We start from the raw sequence: 19,736 nt of genomic DNA, 5'->3' as shown, positions 1-19,736 counted from the left end.
TGTTTCAAGCACACAAATATAGAGGAAAGTAGATTGATACATCCACTTTCCAAATCTGTCACATCTTTTTTTTTTCAAGATTTTATTTATTTATTCATGAGAGACACAGAGAGAGAGAGAGAGAGGCAGAGACATAGGCAGAAGGAGAAGCAGGCTCCCTGTGTGGAGCCTGATGTGGGAGTCGATCCCAGGATCCCAGATCATGAGCTAAGCCAAAGGCAGATGCTCAACCGCTGAGCCACCCGGGTGCCTCCAAATCTGTCATATATTAACACTGTGCCATCTTTGCTTCAAGTGGTTTTTTTTGTTTTTGAGTTTTTTTTTTTTTTTAAAGAAAAAAACTATCATGGAATCTTGCAGAATACCCTACAATCCCATTCCCTTCTCAGAGGTACCCACTGTCCTGGTTTTGGTATTCATCATTCACATGCATGTTTTGGAAGTTCTATCACATATGTACATATCTGTAAATCTATACCATTGTTTCATATTTCAGAAAAATTTGTAGAAAGGGTATTTAACTTTTTTCCAACTTGATTTTTTCATTTCACATGGTTTTTGGAATTTGCCTATTTGTTGTGTGTAACTCTGGCTTATTAATTTTTTTTCTTATTTTATACACATAGCATTCTTTTTTCAGGAACATAGCACACTCTCTTCTTGATGGACAAGGTAAGTTTTTTTTCAGTGCTTCACTATTACAAACAGTGATGTAATAAATATCCTTTTATATACCTCCTACTATGTATATGCGGTGTAAGAGTTTCTCTAGGTGAGTGCTTCCTAGCCTTTTTCAGGTCACAAAGAAAATGGTAAAATTTCTGTGGCATGTTGATAAACTAGAAGGGACTTAGAACACCTAACTGTGCTTTGGCGAAAGAAAGAAAGAAAGAAAGAAAGAAAGAAAGAAAGAAAGAAAGAAAGAAAAAAAGGAAGAAAGAAAGAGAAAAAGGAAAGGAAGCGCTGATTGCCAGCCCTTTTCCAACATGCAAGTTTAAGGTTATAAATTTCCCTATAACTATGGTTTTCAGTACAACTCACTGATTTTGGTATGTTGTATTTTCATTCAGGTAAATAGTTTTTGCATTTTCATAGTGCTTTTTGTTCGTTGGCTCATAGGTTATTTAGAAAGCTACTTCCTAATTTCCAAAAATATGGTGATTTTCTAGTTATCTCTTACTGATTTCTACCTTAATTGTGCACAGATCATAATCTGTATGATTTCAATCCTTTTAAATTTAGTGAAACTCATCAACAAGAAAACAATCTGATTTTAAAAATTGGTAAAGGATTTCAGTAGACATTTCTTCAAAGAAGATAGACATGTGGCCAATAAACATATGAAAAGATTTTCAACATTAATAATCATTAGGGAAATGCAAATCAAAATGATGAAACACCAGCTTTCTCCTATTAAGATGGCAACTTTTGAAAAACAGAAAATAACAAGTATTAATGTGGATGTGGAGAATTTGGAACCCTTGTGCATTGCTGGTAGGAATGTAAAATGGTGCAGCCACTTTTGAAAATGGTATGGCAGTTCCTTAAAACAAAAAAGCAGGGATCCCTGGGTGGCGCAGCGGTTTGGCGCCTGCCTTTGGCCCAGGGCACGATCCTGGAGACCTGGGATCGAATCCCACGTCGGGCTCCCGGTGCATGGAGCCTGCTTCTCCCTCTTCCCTCTGCCTGTGTCTCTGCCTCTCTCTCTCTCTCTGTGACTATCATGAATAAATAAATAAAATATTAAAAAAAAAAAGCAGAATTACCATGTGCTCCAGCAATTCCACTTCTGAGTAGATACTAAAAAAAAAAAAAAAAAAATTGAAAGTAGGGTCTCAAAGAGGTATCTCTACACCCATGTTCATAGCAGCATTATTCACCATAGTCAAAAGGTAGAAGCAACCTGCTATGGACAGAATGTCTGTGCTCTCCTCAACTCCCCGATATCCACCTGCTAAAGGTCTAATTCCCAATGTAATGGTATTCGGGTTTAGATAAGGGTGGAGGGTGGAGGCCCTATGATGGAATTAATGTCCTTATAAGAAGATGACAACACCAGAGCTCTGTCTTTCCATTATGTAAGAATATAGCAAGAAGGGAGCTATCTGCAAACCAGGAAGGGGGCCCTTATCAGATACCAAATCTTCTGGCACCTTGATCTTGGACTTCCCAGCCTTCAGAACTGTGATTAAAAAAAAAAAAAAAAAAAAAAAAAAAAGTTGTTCAAGCTACCCAGTGTGTGATATTTTGTTTCGGTAGCCCAAACTGACTGAGATAAACCTAAATGTTTATTTATTTTTTTTTAAATTTTTTTATTTATTCATGATAGGCACACAGTGAGAGAGAGAGAGAGGCAGAGACACAGGCAGAGGGAGAAGCAGGCTCCATGCACCGGGAGCCTGACGTGGGATTCGATCCCGGATCTCCAGGATCGCGCCCTGGGCCAAAGGCAGGCGCCAAACCGCTGCGCCACCCAGGGATCCCAACCTAAACGTTTATTGACAGATAAATAGATAAACAAAATATTGTATATACATACAGAGGAATATTATTCAGCCTTAAAAAGGAAGAAAATTCTGATGTATGCTATAACAGGGATATAACTCTGAAGACACTATTTTAAGGGAAATAAGCCAGTCACAAACAGAAATGCTGTATAATTCCACTTATGTAAGATACTGAGAGTAGTCATAGGAAAAGCGGGATGGTGGTTGCCAGGGGCTAGAGGCAGAGCAGAATAGGGAGTTATTTTTAAATGAGTACAGTTTCAGTTTGGGAAGATAAAAAGAGTTCTGGAGATGGATGGTGACATGGTTGTGCAACAGTGTGACTACTCTAACTTTTTTTTGTTTGTTTTAAGTAGGCTCCACACCCACAGTGGAGGCCAATGTGGACCTTGAACTCATGACCCTGGGGTCAAGACCTGAGCTGAGATCAAGAGTCAGCCACTTAACTGACTGAGCCACCCAGGTGCCCCCAATATGACTATGCTCTTTTTTTTTTTTTTTTTTTTTTTAAGATTTCATTTATTTATTTGAGATAGACAGGGAGACAGAGAGGGCATACACAAAGGGAGGGGTAGAGGGAGAGGGAAAGGGACAAAATGATTTCCCGCTCAGCCAGATCCCAAGACCCTGAGATCATGACCTCAGCCAGTTAGATGCCTTGACTGACTGAGCCACCCAGACACCCCAAGTATGACTAATCTTTTTTTTTTTTTTTTAAGATTTTATTTATTTATTCACGAGAGATGCAGAGAGAAAGGCAGAGACACAGGCAGAGGGAGAAACAGGCTCCTCAGGGGGAATAGTTCTGTGTGTGGCTGGAGATACTACTTTGGTATGTGGCCTAAATAGGCTCCTCGCAGGGACTCGATCCCCGGATCAGGATCACTCCCTCAACTAAAGGCAGATGCTCAACCACTTAACCACCCAGGTGCCCATAGTATCAGTATTCTTTTTTTTTTTTTTAATTTTGTTTATTTATTCATAGAGACACACAGAGAGAGAGAGGCAGAGACACAGGCAGAGGGAGAAGCAGGCTCCATACAGGAAGCCCAACGTGGGACCCCATCCCGGGTCTCCAGGATTACACCCCAGGCTGCAGGCAGTGCTAAACCGCTGCGCCATCAGGGCTACCCAGTATCAGTATTCTTAATGGCAGTGAGCTGTACAAGTGTACAGGGCTAAGATGTGTAAGGGCTAAGATGGAAAATTTTATGTGCATTTTACCACAATTTTAAAAATTGTTGAGACTTGCTCTATTGTCAGAATATGTTTAATTTTTGTAAATATTCCATATGTGCTTGAAATAATGCATTTTCTGCACATTATAATTCACTTGGTCAAGTTTGCTAATTATGTCATAACAAAAATCTATAACTTTAATGATTTTTTTCTTTGTCTTTTTTATCAATTATGAAGATAGATATAGTAAAATGCTTCACTATACTTACAGATTAATTCTATTTTTCATTGTAGTTCTGTATAACACATGAAGGTCATGCCATCAGTTGCATACAAACTTAAAACTGCTATATTTTACTGGTGAATTGAACTCCCTCAGGAAAGACCCAAGTATGGCCTCCTCATCATGTATTTATAGTTAGTTCATTTATAGTTCCTCCTGAATCAGAGGCAATTTACTAGTCACAGGTCATTTTTTAAAAAATTGTAACCCTCTGTTACCCTCCCAGTGAACAAAGCTAGAAAATTACCTGAAGGTCAAGTTCTCAGGCAGGATGGCAAAGGGTTTTGTTACCCTTTCACTGAGTTTTTTTTCATCAGTTTAGAACATCTCAGATTTTTATCTCTTCACATAATTCTTCTGTCTCATTCTGGCTTTCTTGTTCTTTGAGGACTCCAATTAAACATTTGTTAGACCTTTTCAACATCATCTTCTAGGCCTCCATTATTTTCTTATGCATTTTCCATTTTTTTGTTTTGTTTTCTCTGTGCTTCATTCTGAATAGTCTTCTAGGGTGCCTGTGTAGCTCAGTTGGTTGAGTGTCTGACTCTTGGTTTCAGCTCAGGTTGTGATTTCATGGGTCGTGGGGATGCAGCCCCATGTCAGGCTCCATGCTTGGTGTATGTGTGTGGGGTCTGCTTGAGGACTGTCTCCCTCTGCTCCCCACCAACTCACTCTCTCTTATAAAGAAATAAATCTTTAAAAAAATAAATAGCCTTTTGATATACATTCTGGTTATTTTCTCTTAAAGTGTGTATACTATTAAACTTATGCACTGAGTTCTTTCTTTACTTTAAAGATTTTATTTATTCATGAGAGACACAGAAAGGCAGAGATAGGAGAAACAGGCTTCATGCAAGGAGCCCAATGTGGGACTTGATCCTGGGACTCCAGGATCATGCCCTGAGCCAAAGGCAGACTCTCAACCACTGAGCCACCTAGGCATCCCTGCATTGAGTTCTTAAACCTCTCAATTCTGGAATAGAGTTTCTGTTAGATTCTTCTTATCAAACTTTTTATTTTTTAGTGTAAGTGTGCTTTGATTTCAGTCTTATTCTGATTTTTTACTGTGTGCTGGTCCTTTTATTTGGAAAATTATCTGTGCAGGGTGATTTGAGGTTTGGGATCATGATATCATTTGGAGAGGACTTAATTGTTTCTGCCCAGTGTCTGCAGAGTGCCTCTACAGGACCTGTTTATTTAGTATACAAAGCTTGAGATTTTCTGATTACTGTTAAACCTAATTGCAACCTTTCGAAGTGCTGATTTACATCTTTACCCTCTGGAATCTTTTATTAAAGATGAAGGGTATTTATTAGACTTTCCATCTTCTGTGGCACTAGATTTAGATTTATTTCTCTCTTGCTCAACAATCCTGCAAAAGTCAGAGCTCATATTATAGATTTTACTTTGGATTGTCAAATGCCTTCAGGACAAATGTTTGGTTTAACTGTCTGGATTACTTCTTTCTAAGATTTTAGTTGGATAATTCCTTATATTAGGCATTTGGTTCTGTTTTTCTAAACCCAGATTTTTTAAAAAAGAATTTATTTATTCATGAGTGACCCACAGAGAGAGCGGGAGGCAGAGACACAGGCAGAGGGAGAAGCAGGCTTCACTCAGGGAGCCCGACGCAGGACGCGATCCCAGGTCTTCAGGATTGGGCCCTGGGCTGAAGGTGGCACTAAACCGCTGAGCCCCCGGGCTGCCCCTAAACCCAGATTTTTTTTTTAAAGATTTTATTTATTTATTCATGATAGACACAGAGAGAGAGAGAAAGAGGCAGAGACACAGGAGGAGGGAGAAGCAGGCCCCATGCCGGGAGACCGACGTGGGACTCGATCCCGGGACTCCAGGATTGTGCCCTGGGCCAAAGGCAGGCGCCAAACTGCTGCGCCACCCAGGTATCCCTAAACCCAGATTTTTAGGTTGTTTTCAGGTGGTGAGTTGGATCAAATTACCAAGTTGTTTAATATATATGCTGTGTGAAACCATCCTTGTATTACTAGAGTAAGATGTATTTATAAGTTAGATGGGAAAACTTTTTTTTTTTTTTTTGGTTTTGGCGTCAAAGATATTATAGCACTTAAAAATAAGTAGCGAATGTTCTTTCATTTTTTAGTTCTCTCTATATATAGTATTAGACATCAGATCATTGATTGCTTCTTTTGGGAACCTTGACTGGGATGGGGCAAGAAAGAACTTGGAACATTTTGGGGTAATGGTAGTGTTCTGTAGCTTAATACGCATTTTTCAAAACTAACTGAAGAGTTTAAGACATGAGTTCATTGTATGTAAATTATACCTTAATAAAAATTATTGTTCAAATATCTATAATTGTTGAATCTCGTTGGAATATACAGGTGTTCATCGTATTATGCTTTCAACTTTTCTTGGTGTTTAAAAATTTCAGAATAAAAAGTTGTGTATATAAAATTAAAAGATAAATTCATTGTTCGGTTTCCTTGATATTAGTTTCAGTAAAGATTAAGGTCAAACACTATCAGAAAACTGTAAAGGAGTGAAGAAATATGATTAAAATAGATGTATGCTTGGCAAAGGAAGAAATGTGACTTGGAATTATAGGAGGCTTGAAAATGATTATATGGAGAGAAGAAATTAGTGGAAGAGAGATGTTGAGATCAGGGAAGATTGACGGGTTCAGAGATGGGAAGAAAAAGGATTAATAAGAGGTGCTTAGAACTGAATTCAAAATTTCATGCATGGTCTAACTACATTGAGTCTTTTCTAAAGATACTAGGATATAGCATATGGATATATGATCATCTCTTAATATTTTTTTGGATATGTTTATCAGCTCTTTAGATACAAAAAATTTATCATCTATCAATTTTTTTAAATTTTTTATTTATTTATGATAGTCACACAGAGAGAGAGAGAGAGAGGCAGAGACACAGGCAGAGGGAGAAGCAGGCTCCATGCACCGGGAGCCCGATGTGGGATTCGATCCCGGGGCCTCCAGGATCGCGCCCTGGGCCAAAGGCAGGCGCTAAACCGCTGTGCCACCCAGGGATTCCCTCATCTATCAATTTTTAAGTTCATAAAGTGAAGTTACATACTTTATCTCATTTAATCCTTCAACATTCTGAGTTCAGGAATAATTGTTCATTTTATAGATTAGAAAATGAGGTTGTGACTTTGCTAAAGTAACACAGCTAATAGGTGGAAAAACTACTCCTGAGACTTTTGACTTCATGTAGTATAATCTTAGGACACTTTAATTACAATACTGATTTGTTCTTAAAGATTTTATTTATTTATTCATGAGAGACAGAGAGAGAGGCAAAGACACAGGCAGAGGGAGAAGCGGGCTCTGTGCAAGTAGCCTGATGCGGAAGTCATCCTGGGACTCCAGGATCATGCCCTGAGCTGAAGGCAGACACGCTCAACCACTGAGCGACACAGGCGTCCCAATACTGATGTTTTTTAATTGGAGCTAGGTTAAGGGGGTGGACCAGTTGGGTAATTGTCTAGAACCTCAACCCATAAAAAGTGTTGACACATTTTATCACTGAAAATGTAATGAGGAGGGATGCCTGGCTGTCTGTCTGTGGAATGTGTGACTCTTGATCTTGGCGTTGTAAACTCGAGCCCCACACTGGGTGCAGAGATTACTTAAAAATAAAATCTTAAAAAAAAAAAAAAGGAAAATGTAATGAGGAGAAAGTTGTATTTAATGGAATTCCTCAAGGGGAATAGTTCTGTGTGTGACTGGAAGTGGTACTTTGGTATGTGGCCTAACGTGGTGGTGAGATTTTCACACCTTCCTCCTCCCCAGTTCTGCTCCAGGAACATTGCATGTCACATTACAAGGAAGTTAGATTCAAGTAAGTGCAGAGATATCTTTCTTGTGAGTAGGATATACAAATTTAGACCAGAGCTGAACTGTTTGTGACAGTAAAGAGACAGGCCACCCATCTAGTCTTTACCACTCAGGCTTTCCTTAAAACAAATACTGAATGAGTATTAGTATAGTTTAGAAAAGATGCCAAATTAGTAATCTGGTCTAGGGAGACAAGTAGCATTCTATTTCAGATGCTACTAACAGAAAACACTATCTAAAACTATCTGAAACACGGGGATCCCTGGGTGGCTCAGTGGTTTAGTGCCTGCCTTCGGTCCTAGAGCATGATCCTGGAGACCCAGGATTGAGTCCCACATCAGGCTCCCTGCATGGAGCCTGCTTTTCCCTCTGCCTGTGTCTCTGCCTGCCTGTCTCTCATGAATAAATAAATAAAATCTTAAAAAAAAAAAAAAAGCAATCTGAAACAGTAACAGAAAGGCACTAGCTTAAGAAAACTAGTAAGAGGCAGGGGTGGGGGAGGGGGGTTGTCAAAGTTAATTCTGATTTTTTTGGGTGCTTCTTGCCCATGAGATGGATTGGTGCTCAGGCTGGCCCCTCATTGTAGCAAAATGGTTGTAGACCTCCACAAGCTAGAAAGTCTCCTCACCTCTAATCACTGAATAAATTGGCCCACACTTGATCTAATTGGCAAAGCCTGGAAATGCCCTGCGGTAGTTGGATTTACAGTTCAGCTCTGATGTAATCACTGTGGCAAGGAAGACGTTAGTTATTCTCGGGCTAGGCCTGTCTGGGACAGCAGCGCTGAGCGCCGTGCAGTCAAACCTACCAACCCGACAGCGAATACTACAAACAACTCTCGGTGAGGCCATGCCTTCTCTTAATTTCGTGTTCATGTTGGTCCCTTGTATGCGTTGTAAACTTCTCGGCAGAAGGCTTGTATTCTATTCACCTTTCTCTTCCTTCAAAGCACCTAGTTCACGGTGACCTTCACTTAATGGCTGTTGAACAATGTTAAACTCCAGTGAGGTGTAAACCAAGGCCAAAGGAGGATAAACACTAAAATCAAGAAGCAGCCAGGCGAAGACCACGAAGTTAATGGTAGAGAGCCAGCGTCAGAAATCACTCTAGTTGCTGTTCATTCATTCTTTTACTCATTAAACAAACGGGGAATGGGAAGAGGCAGTAGGCAGGCACCAGAGTACACAGGGCTCTGCAGATGGTATCAAGGGTTTTAAAGTTCTCCCCGTGGGTGGGTTTCACCCACCTCTTCAGGGAAATCTGAACCCCGGGCTTGGTCCAGTGAATTTTCCGAGCAGCTTGACTCAGCATCTTCTCTCATCCTTATCAGCACGTCGCCGGTGCCACCGCGCTTCCCTTCCATCTATTTTGCCCTTGGCATTTCATCTCGCCCGGCTATCTGATTTCCCCGACCCCTCGACTTTTTAAAAAACCGGGGATCTTTGGGAGTACTCTTCTTTCGCTCTCTTATTTCACCTTTCCCCAGGTCCCGCCGCTCCACCCTCTCGCGCCTGCAGCCCGTGACATTCAGGCGCCCTTCAAAGCCAAGGCATCAGCCAGGTTAGTACTCGGAGGGCAGAACCCACGCGGCGAGGGCTCGGCCGGCGCGCACCTGAGATCGCAAGGGCGGCTTGGGCAGCGCCACGCTGAGGCTGGTCCGCCGCCGCTTTGGGGGGCGGTTTTCCTGGCGGCTGCTTCCCGTCGGCTACAAGGGCACCGCTAGGATTTTCCCGAAACGTCGCTGCCGGGAGCCCCGGCCACGTCTCCCCCGCCTCCGCCGCTCCCCGGCCGGGGTCCTCGTCCCAGGGGCGGAGCGGAGGAGGGCACGGCCGCGGGCGCGGCGCCGGAAGGCGTGCGGGGGGCCGGCGGGCGGCGGGAGCGGGCCGCGGGCCCGGGCGGAAGACGTGGGCGGAAGGCGGTGGGCCGGGTGGGCGCGGGGGGCGGGGCCGCGCGCGCCGGGGGCGGAGCTCCCGCGCCGGTCACGTGACAGGCCCGGCGGCGGCGGCGGCGGCGGCGGCAGCGGCGGCGGCGGCGGCGGCGGCGGCGGCCGCGGCGTCTTTAGCGGCGCCCAGTGCAGGATGGTGCTGGAGGCGGCGGCGGCGGCCGTGGTGGCGGCGGCGTCGTTGGCGGCAGCGGGAGGGGGTGCTGTGGCGGCAGCGGCGGCGGCGCCCGCGGGTGGTGTAAAATGGCGGATTTCGAGGAGTTGAGGGTAAGCGGGGGCGCGGGAGTGGAGAGTGGAGGCCGCGGGGGAGGGGAGGGGAGGCGAGGCGAGGCGAGGCGGGGGAGCCGCAGCGTCGCTCGGCCGCCAGCTTCTTGTTTCGCGGGGACCGGCTGGCGGAGTGCGAGCGGGGCGCCCGGCGGGCGGGGGAGGGGAGCCGGGCGGCGGAGGGCGGCTGGGCCGCGCGGGGGCGGCGGCGGGCCGGGCCCGGAGCGGCGGGTGGGCCGGGCCCGGGGGGCGGGGGTGGGGGGCACACCTGGCGCGGGGCGCGCGGGGCGGGCGGGGCGGGGGGCGCGGGGGCGCCGCCGCCGCCGCCGGGAGGGTCTCGCGGGCGCCCGACCGCCTGGTGTCCGGGCTGCGGCGGGACGCGGGGTCCGCCCGTCCGCCTTGGGGGCCGCTCCGAAGTCCGCGTGGTACTCACTTGCCGGGAGACTGTTTTCGGCGACGCCGAGGGGCGTTCAGGAGTCCTCCGCCTCTGCTCTCGGGGCTGGTGCTGCCGTTCCGTGAGACCGCGGTTCGGCTCGACCTCACACTTGGTGTTTTCTTACTGCCCTGGTAAGACGCTCGCAGAGGCCGAGGGGCCGTGAGCTTGGCTTGTGAACTCGGCTCGCGCGGGGGGGAACCTTTTGCTTCCTGGCCTTAGGACAAGGTCACAACTTTATTGTTGGTATCTTTGTAGTCGGGGTTTGAAAACGGGTGTGCTGGGGGGTACAGAGGGAAAGATATCCCGCCCCCCTTCCCCGGGGCTGGTAACCTTCAGAGTCCTCAGCTGAAACTGAACTGTGATAAACGGACGGGATTGATTCATTATTATTATTATTATTATTATTATTTATTATTTATGGATCGCTGAATTACTGGCGACAGAAATGGAATACTTCAGGACGGAAACCGTGATTTAAAAAAAAAAAAAAAAGCCGAAGTAGAGCTGAATGCGAACTTGAAATTAACTGCAGTCCTTTTGCATAATAGACTACGATGTAAGGGTTACTTTTTGGGAATAAGGAGGAGGAGGAATCCGGTCAAAGATTCAGTTTTGTATGTTTGTGGTCCCTCCCCCCCCCCCCCCCCCTCCGCGAGGGATGGAGTCGGAAGGATGTTGTCTGCTTACCTGGCTGGTCCGATGGACATCAGCAAAAGAACCTATTGGTGTAACGATCTAAAGGGAGGGCGTGTTATAGTTTGCATAATACCTGCCATTTTCCCTTCTGTCGTTTCAAAACGAATTACTTAATTCCTAGTAAAAAGTACATGAATGCATTTTCTTTATATTAGTTTATAGTGCCTCTACATTAGTTTATACGGAGAACCATAGTAGCGGCCAAAGGGTATTCATGTTGGTAAGTGTAGGAGTTTTAACACCTGTGGAGCTTTTGAAACAACCAGGTCTGAGCCTCAGCTGTGTAAATGAATGCATTAGGTTGAGGATTGGTTAAGGAGACAAGTTGGAAGGTCAAAAAATTTTTTTACATGCAGTGTCCTCCTAATTTTTGCGCAGTAACATATATATACAAGTGATCGTCTTCTAGGTTTTTTTTTTGTTGATGAAAGTTTTTCCAAGACTTGCATTAGACTTTTATAAATGTTGTTTGTCAAAGCTTAATAAAAAGGGGAGGATTTATTTGCGAGTATAGGGCAGAAAGAGCAGTCAGTGCTGAAGTTCGAGTGGAGCCAGGATGGAAGCCAAAGATGCTTTTTTTCTCTTCGGGTTTACCTGTCCTTTCCCCCTTCTTGCTCCCCACTTTTATTCCCCCCCACCTCCTTTCCTCCTTTTCTCCCTCTCCATTTTCTTCCCTCTCCCCCACCTTGCCATCTACAATTTGTTTTGTAGATCAGCTTCATCATCTTTTTCAGCTGTCTTTGCTTCTTCCCACACTTGATGGAAGATGGCACCTCACTTAAGGTGCCTGGCAGAGTCTGGGGAGAATTTTCAGAGGACAAGAAGGGTGTGCAGATAGATGGTGGAAGAGTTATCCACACCAGTCTTTGCTTTAGTTGCTCAGCAGCATCTTCTACATTTAAAGATGAACTGTCTCCATGTCCTGTACCCATTTCAGTGGTGGTGGTGATGACGATGATGATAATAAATATCCATTATAATATCTCTGGTTATTACCTGCCTGGCTCTGGTCTAAGCACTTTACATACCTGTTTAATTCTTGCAATAATTGTAATAGAATTATTAGAAGAAATTGTCAGAAGAAACTGAGACCAGTTGAGTAGCCCAACATAGCTTGAGCTGGAAGACCTGGGATTTTTAACCTCAGATGTCAAGCTTTAGAGTCCACGCTCTTCAGAATCTGGGCTCTCCTGCTCTGTGCAATTTCCTTCAGGTCCACGTGGTGTTGCTAGCCATCAGCCTGCAATCTATGAACTAAATAGAATGACAGCCAGTGTCCTTCTTATGTGACATATAATACTGGAGGGGAAACAGGACAGCTGACTGAAAATCTAATTAGAAAAGAGGAAGAAACATGTAGGGCATTCTAAATGGTTGGTCTCTGCTTCAGAATATATTCTGTGGGGGTCAGAGAGTCCGGTAAATTAAAGGACCAGGGAAAACTGGCCAGCATTAGTTTGTTGGCTAACTTGGCAGTAGAGGAAATAGCTGACTTGGAAGTCACATATTTGGCTGCCCATACTATTGCTGCTGAGAGGATTTCCATTATCTTTATCCATTATCGTTTAGTGCTACTTACTAGGGGCATGTATAACCAGAGCAGGTCCTTTCTGGGGCTGGTGATGCCATCTCCTGTCCTCACTGTGTTTTGGTGACTCTTGTGCCTTTGCTTTGTAAGCTTAGGGTGGAGGTTATTTGATGAGGCAACTCCTGTGGAACCTTAAGAGGCTGCCAGATGATTTTAGTTTTTGAGACTGCTATGTAAGCCAATGCTAGAGGTCTTGTCCGGTCATAGCAGAATGTGGCAGCCTTACACACTGCTGCTTTCTTTTTAATAGAATACCAGCACGCATTTCTTCTAGCTCTTCCAAGAGAGAGGATCTGACTTGCTGAGCTTAGATGAGGGTCCACTTCTGTTCTAATCAACTATGGCCAGAAGGTTAGTGTCCTGTCACATAAATCTGATTCACGAGACGATTTTGATGGATTGGGGGAAAGGAAGGAGCAAGTTTTCTGTAAATAGAAACTGTGGGCTGAGTAGTCAAGGATGATTATATGTACACATCAAGTATTCGAAGCTTTCAAGGTGCTAGAGAAGAAATTATTCAATTCACTGGTTGCTTGTTTATAGCATTTATGTTGGTAGAAGTTTCAGAGCTAACTAGTTTGCAAATTAGCTAGTTGTGAATTAACCTGGGATAAGCTCATAAGATCTGGTGGTCTGGACTTCTGTCACTGCTACCCCCCTTTCTCTCTACAAAATAGTCTCTAGCAGAGCTAAGCACAGGGATAGAGCAGAAGCAGAATAGTCGGGGTTCTGAAGTCCCTCATCTCTTCTTCAACCAGAATGGTTTTTGAAAAACAAATTCTTTTTTATTTTTTTTATTTTAGAGAGAGCGATGAGGGAGGGGGGCAGGAGGGCCAGTGGAGGCTAAGAGGGGGAGAGAATCTCAAGCTGACTTCCCTGAGCTGAAATAAAAAATGAGATGCTTCTTTGATTGTATACTGTGGGTTGCTGGTGCAGTCTTTTGGTAGTCCTTACAAAGGTTCCTGCTACTATTCTGTTCTTTTTATTTTTTACTTTTTATTTATTTATTCTGGTTAATCCACTCTCCTTATTTCACATCACTCAAGTGTGGAGATGGAGGGGGGGAATCTCTTGCAGTAACTTTCTTTTTTCCTTCCTTCCTTGGCTTTCTGTCCTGTATTCCTCATCCTTCCTTTTGTGCATTGAGTTTATGGCTGTCAGAAAAACGAGTAAATGTGTGCAGTCTTGGTGTGTATTTGGGCTGGTGAAAGAGTGAGTAATCATAACTTTCCTAATAGATACTTTTAAAGATATCTTTAAAGATATCTAAAGATATCTTTTCCTAATAGATAACAAGATGCAGAAGATCTTTGAGGCTAAGAGTCTTGAGTAATACAGAAGATTTTTCTGTCTAGAGGGCTTGAGTGTTGGGTTCTTTACACCTAGCAGGACTTGCCATTGTGGTGGCTTCAGGTGCTGTGAGCTGTGAGGATATAGACGGAGAATAGAAAGTTAATGGGGGATTTGAGGTTAGAATCCCTCATCCCTCATCCCTCCCAACTATTGGGCAAGAAAATAGATTAATAGATATGATAGATGCAACTGAATCTACCGTGTGATTCAAAGCCATGAGTGGTATACAACTAAAATTTCCAAGACGGCTTCACTTGAGTTCATGCCTATGAAAGCACATTCAAAAGTCAGTGTTGGGGATCCCTGGCTGGCTCAGCGGTTTAGCTTCTGCCTTTGGCCCAGGACGTGCTTCTGGAGTCCCGGGATCGAGTCCCACATCAGGCTCCCTGCATGGTGCCTGCTTCTCCCTCTGCCTGTGTCTCTGCCTCTCTCTCTCTCTGTGTCTCTCATGAATAAATAAATAAAATCTTTAAAAAAAAAAACAAAACTCAGTGTTTAATTTAAATAGATAATTTTTTAAAAAATATTTTATTTATTAGAGAGAGTGCGCACTGGTGCGTGTGCACAAGAGGAGAGGGGAGAGGGAGAAGCAGGTTACCTGCTGAGCCAGGAGCTTGATGTGGAGAGATCCCAGGACACTGGGATCATGATTTGAGTGGAAGGCAGATGCTTAACTGCCTAAGCCACCCAGGTGCCCCTAAGTAGATTATTTTATTTTTTTTAAATAGATAATTTTAAATTGTAAACCAAGATATTCTTGGCTATAGTAGATACTTTTGCATTTGTTTGGTCCTTAGGTCTGTGCCCTCTCTCCATGAATATCTTTTCTGATAAAGCCGACACTTTTCTAAATATAACATTCTTCAGATGTTTCTTTTCTCAGCATTTTGCCTTTGTTTTTCTGGATTGGATCTTAGCTAGTTTATTTTTAAATTTTTAAATTGAGATAAAATTCACATACCATAAACTTCAGCCTTTTAAAGTGGTTTTGGTCTATTCACAAAGTTGTGCAAACATCACCACTATCTTATTCCGGAACATTTTATCACCCCCAAAAGAAATTCCATGCCCATTAAGCAGTCACTCCCTGTCTTCCTTTTCAACTAGCCCTCAACTTCCAGTAATCTACCTTCTGTCTCTATGGATTTGTCTGTTTTAGGTGTTCTGTGGAAATAGAATCATACACGTGGCCTTTTGTGTCTGTCTGCTTTCGTTTAACATAACCTTTTCAAGGCTCAAGTTCTAGCGTGTGTCAGTGCTTCATTCCTTTTAATGGTTGAATAATATTCTGTTGTATGGAGTATACCACATATTGTTCATTCATGAGTTTATGTATATTTGGGTGGTTTCCACTTTTTGACAAGTATGAACATTCATTTGTATATAAGTTTTATGTGGACACGTTTTCAGGTATTTTTGGTAGTTACCTAGGAGTAGCATTGCTGGGTACCTGTGGTAAGTAAGTGTTTGAGGAACTGCCAAACTTTCCCCAAACTGCTACATCATTTTACATTACTTTTTTTTTTTTTTTAAAGATTTATTTATTTATTCATGATAGACATAGACAGAGAGAGGCAGAGACACAGGAGGAGAAAGAAGCAGGCTCCATGCCGGGAGCCTGACGCGGGACTCGATCCCGGGACTCCAGGATTGCGCCCTGGGCCAAAGGCAGGCGCTAAACCACTGAGCCACCCAGGGATCCCCTCATTTTACATTCCTACCAGCAGTTATAAGAGTTCTAATTTCTCCACATCCTTACCTGCTTGGATGTGAAGTGGTATCTTATTGTGGTTTGATTTGCATTGCCCTAGTGACCAATGATACTGAGTGAGCATCTTTGCATGTGTTTATTAGTCTATCTTTCTTTCTTTTCTTTCTTTTCTGTGAGAGAGAGGGCATGGAGGGGAGACAGGCATATGGAGAGGGAGAGTCTCAAGCTGACTCTGCTGATTGTGGAGCTAGATGCGGGTCTTATGACCCACGAGATCATGATCTGAGCTGAAATTAAGACTCAAATGCTTAGGGATGCCTGAGTGGCTCAGTGGTTGAGCGTCTGTCTGCCTTTGTTTCAGGGTATGATCCTGGGGTCCTGGGATTGAGTTCCACATTGGGCTCCATGCAGGTAGCTTGCTTCTCCCTCTGGCTACATTTTTGCCTTTGTCTCTGTGTCTCTCGTGAATGAATGAATGAATGAATGAATGAATAAATAAATAAATAAATAAATAAATAAATTTTTTAAAGAGTCAAACGCTTAACCAGCTGTGTCACCCAGGTGCCCCCCATTTGTATATTTTCTTTAGAAAAATGTCTATTCAAACCTTTAGCCCATTTTTAATTTTTTTTTTGTTGTAAGTTCAAGTTCTTTATAAGATACATGGTTTGCAAATATTTTACTCCTTTTTATGGACTGTCTTTTTACTTTCTTCATAATGTACTTAGAAGCACAAAGGTTTTTAAATTTTGACAAAGTTTAATTTATCGTCTTTTCTTTTCTTTTGGTTTTGATAAGAAATCATTGCCTAATCCAGTGTCATAAAGATTTATGCCTGTTTTCTTTCGATTTTTATTTTTATTTTTTTAAATTTTTATTTATTTATGATAGTCACAGAGAGAGAGAGAGAGGCAGACACACAGGCAGAGGGAGAAGCAGGCTCCATGCACCCGGAGCCCGACGTGGGATTCGATCCCGGGTCTCCAGGATCGCGCCCTGGGCCACAGGCAGGCGCCAAACTGCTGCGCCACCCAGGGATCCCTCTTTCTTTTTTTTATAAAAAGACTTTATTCATGAAAGACAGAGAGGCAGAGACATAGGCAGAGGGAGAAGCAGGCTCCATGCAGGGAGCTTGATGTGGGACTCGATCCCAGGACTCCAGGATCACGCCTTGGGCTGAAGGCAGGTGCTAAACTGCTGAGCCACCCAGGGATCCCCGTATGCCTGTTTTCAATAAGGATTTATATGTATAGTTTTAGTTTTTACATTCAGGTTGATCCATTTTGGGTTAATTTTTGTTTATGGCATGAGGTGTAGGGATCAGACTTCTTTTGCATGTGGATATCTACTTTCCCACATTATTTGTTGAAGAATGATTTTTTTCTCCCTTGAGTTATCTTGACAGTCTATTTTTATTCAGATATCTGAATTTAAGAAATTGCACAGTTGAAATAAAAGTGATATGTTGATATCATAGTCCAGACTATTTTGTGAATGTTTACTTTGAACCCCCGGTAATGTGGCTTTTCTTTCTAGACTTTTTTGGAAGAGTAGTTTGAAACAAATAAAAATTTTTGTGATTTTGCAGAGCAGTATGAACTTAACAGACATTCAGGGTTTTCCATTTGATTATTCGTATAGGTCAGGAAAAGCTTTTTTTTTTTTTAAATATTTTATTTATTTATTCATTAGAGACAACAGAGAGAGAGAGAGGCAGAGATGCAGGCAGAGGGAGAAAGAAGCAGGCTCCTTGCAGGGAGCCAGATGTGGGACTCAATCCCCAGACCTGGGATCACGCCCTGAACTAAAAGCAGATGCTCAACCACTGAGCCACCCAAGCGTCTCAGGAGAAGCTATTCTTGATTTTGTTGCAGAAGATGGTGGTTCATTCATTCGTTTGTTTTTTCTTTTCTTCCTTTTTTTTTTTTGACATTAACTTTAGGGATGCATGGTTATTGATTGTATGAGCTTGGCCACTTTTCTTTAAACTGGAAAATGTTTTTTTTTATTAAGAGGCCTTGTGTACATGTGTACAAATGGGGGCAGAAAGGGGGAGAGAGAATCCCAAGCAGGCTGCATACTCCATGCTCAGCGCAGAGCCTGACATGGACCTGAATCCCACGACCCTGAGATCATGACCTTAGCCAAAATCAAGAGTCAGACACTTAACTGACTGAGCCACCCAGGCACCCTAACCTAGAAAACGGTTTTATTTTATTTTATTTTTTGAGATTTTATTTATTTTGAGAGAAAGAGTGCACATATGACTATGAGTGGGAGGAGAGGGGCAGAGGCAGAGGGAGAGAGAATCCCAAGCAGAGTCCATGCTGAGAGTGGAGCCCCATGCTGGGCTTGATCTCAGGATTCTGAGATCATGATCTGAGCTGAAATGAAGAGTGGGAAGCTTAATTGACTGAGCCATCCAGACACCCCTGAAAAGTAGCTTTAATAACAATTTTTATTCTTATTTCCATTCCTCATTGCAGGAAAATGAAAGCAATACTTGTGCAGATAGTGCAGGAAAATTCAGAAGGAAAAGTAAAGCCCTTTCTTTCCCAGTAGATTCCACTCCTTATATAACTAACTGCTTTTTTTTTTTAATCTTTTTTTTTTTTTTAAGATTTATTTATTTATTTATTTATTTATTTATTTATTCAGAGAGAGCAAGAGAGAGGCAGAGACACAGGCAGAGGGAGAAGCAGGCTCCATGCAGGAAGCCTGACCTGGGACTCGATCCCGGGACTCCAGGATCACACCCTGGGCTTCAGGCGGCGCTAAACCGCTGAGCCACCGGGGCTGCCCTAACTGCTTTTAACCATGTTTGGGTTTTTTTGTTTTTGTTTTTATTTTTTTCCTTTAGGTTCATTCCCAAACTCAAAAACACCACATATTTTTCTGTATCTTGATTTTTTTTTTATTCCAATTCTGAACAGTGTATGTTGCTTGACTCTAGTAGATAAGTTTAGATCATTGTTTTCCACATTATCTGGCATATTGATTTCTACTAGTTATATTATTTTTTTTTTAAGTTTTAATTTAAATTCCAGTTAACGTGCAGTGTAATAAAAGTTCCAGGTGTACAAAGTAGTGATTCATCCCTTCTGTACATCAGGTACTGCTCATCACAAGTGTCTGCCTTAATTCCTACCTCACCCATCCCACATCCGTCTCTCCTCTAGTAACCATCAGTTCTCTATAGTTAAAATCTGTTTCTTGGTTTGCCTCAGTTTCTCTTCTTTCCCCTTTGTTTTGTTTCTTAAATTCTACATATGAATTAAATCATATGGTATTTGTCTTTCTCCTAATTATTTCACTTAGCATATACTCTCTAGCTTTATCCCTGTCATTGCAAATGGCAAGATTTCATTCTTCTGGCTGAGTAATGTTCCATTTTGTATGTATGCGCATGTACATATATATGTGTATGTACGTATATGTGTGTGTACGTATATATACACAGACACACCACATCTATATTCATCTATTGATGGACACTTGGGCTGCTTCCATAATTTGGCTGTTGTAAATAATGCTGTTCTAAGTACTGGGGTTCGTGTGTCCCTTTGGATTAATATTTTTTTATTCCTTGAGTAAAAACCTAGTAGTGCAATTGCTGAATCATAGATTAGTTCTATTTTTAACTTTTTGAGGAACCTCCATACTGTTTTACAGAGTAGCTGCACCAGTTTGCATTCCCCAACAGTGCAAGAAGGTCCCCCTTGCATCATGTACTTGCCAACAGTTGTTTTCTGTGTTGATTTTTGCTATCCTGAGAGGTGTAAGGTGATATCTCATTGTAGTTGTGATTTGCATTTTCCTGATGACGAGTGATGTTGAGCCTCTTTTTATGTGTCTGTTGGCCACCTGTGTCTTACCAGTTCACTTTTGTTCCTAATTCTCCCGTTAATTATTAACGTTTTGTACTAGTTAAACTTC

At 42.8% G+C, this 19,736-nt stretch overlaps 2 protein-coding genes across 12 annotated transcripts in view; one reads left to right on the top strand and one right to left on the bottom strand.

The window, feature by feature from the left end:
- KATNAL2 (katanin catalytic subunit A1 like 2) overlaps nucleotides 1-10,505 on the bottom strand; it is a 91,673-nt gene extending 81,168 nt beyond the window's left edge. The window contains exon 1 of the mRNA XM_077900677.1: nucleotides 10,450-10,505. The gene's annotated coding sequence lies outside the window, so the exon portion shown is untranslated. The remainder of the gene's footprint in view (nucleotides 1-10,449) is intronic.
- PIAS2 (protein inhibitor of activated STAT 2) overlaps nucleotides 1-19,736 on the top strand; it is a 147,223-nt gene that overhangs the window by 8,081 nt on the left and 119,406 nt on the right. For 7 of the 11 annotated variants that reach the window (XR_013381509.1, XM_077900672.1, XM_077900673.1 and 4 more), the window contains exon 1: nucleotides 9,864-10,019. The exons of 1 other annotated variant lie outside the window; for it this stretch is intronic. Coding sequence is in view for 6 of the 10 variants with exons in the window: in XM_077900672.1 (XP_077756798.1) it covers nucleotides 9,996-10,019 (24 nt within the window). In the remaining 4 variants the exon portion in view is untranslated. Of the gene's footprint in view, nucleotides 1-9,863; nucleotides 10,020-10,404; nucleotides 10,584-19,736 lie in introns of those variants that run through there. 3 more of the 11 variants (XM_077900669.1, XM_077900666.1, XM_077900668.1) reach the window with 2 other exon arrangements.

Source organism: Canis aureus, chromosome 6 (assembly GCF_053574225.1).
Source record: "Canis aureus isolate CA01 chromosome 6, VMU_Caureus_v.1.0, whole genome shotgun sequence".
Classification (NCBI taxonomy): domain Eukaryota; kingdom Metazoa; phylum Chordata; class Mammalia; order Carnivora; family Canidae; genus Canis; species Canis aureus.
Note: the sequence above shows the minus strand (reverse complement) of the source record. Positions and strands in the feature narration are given on the sequence as shown.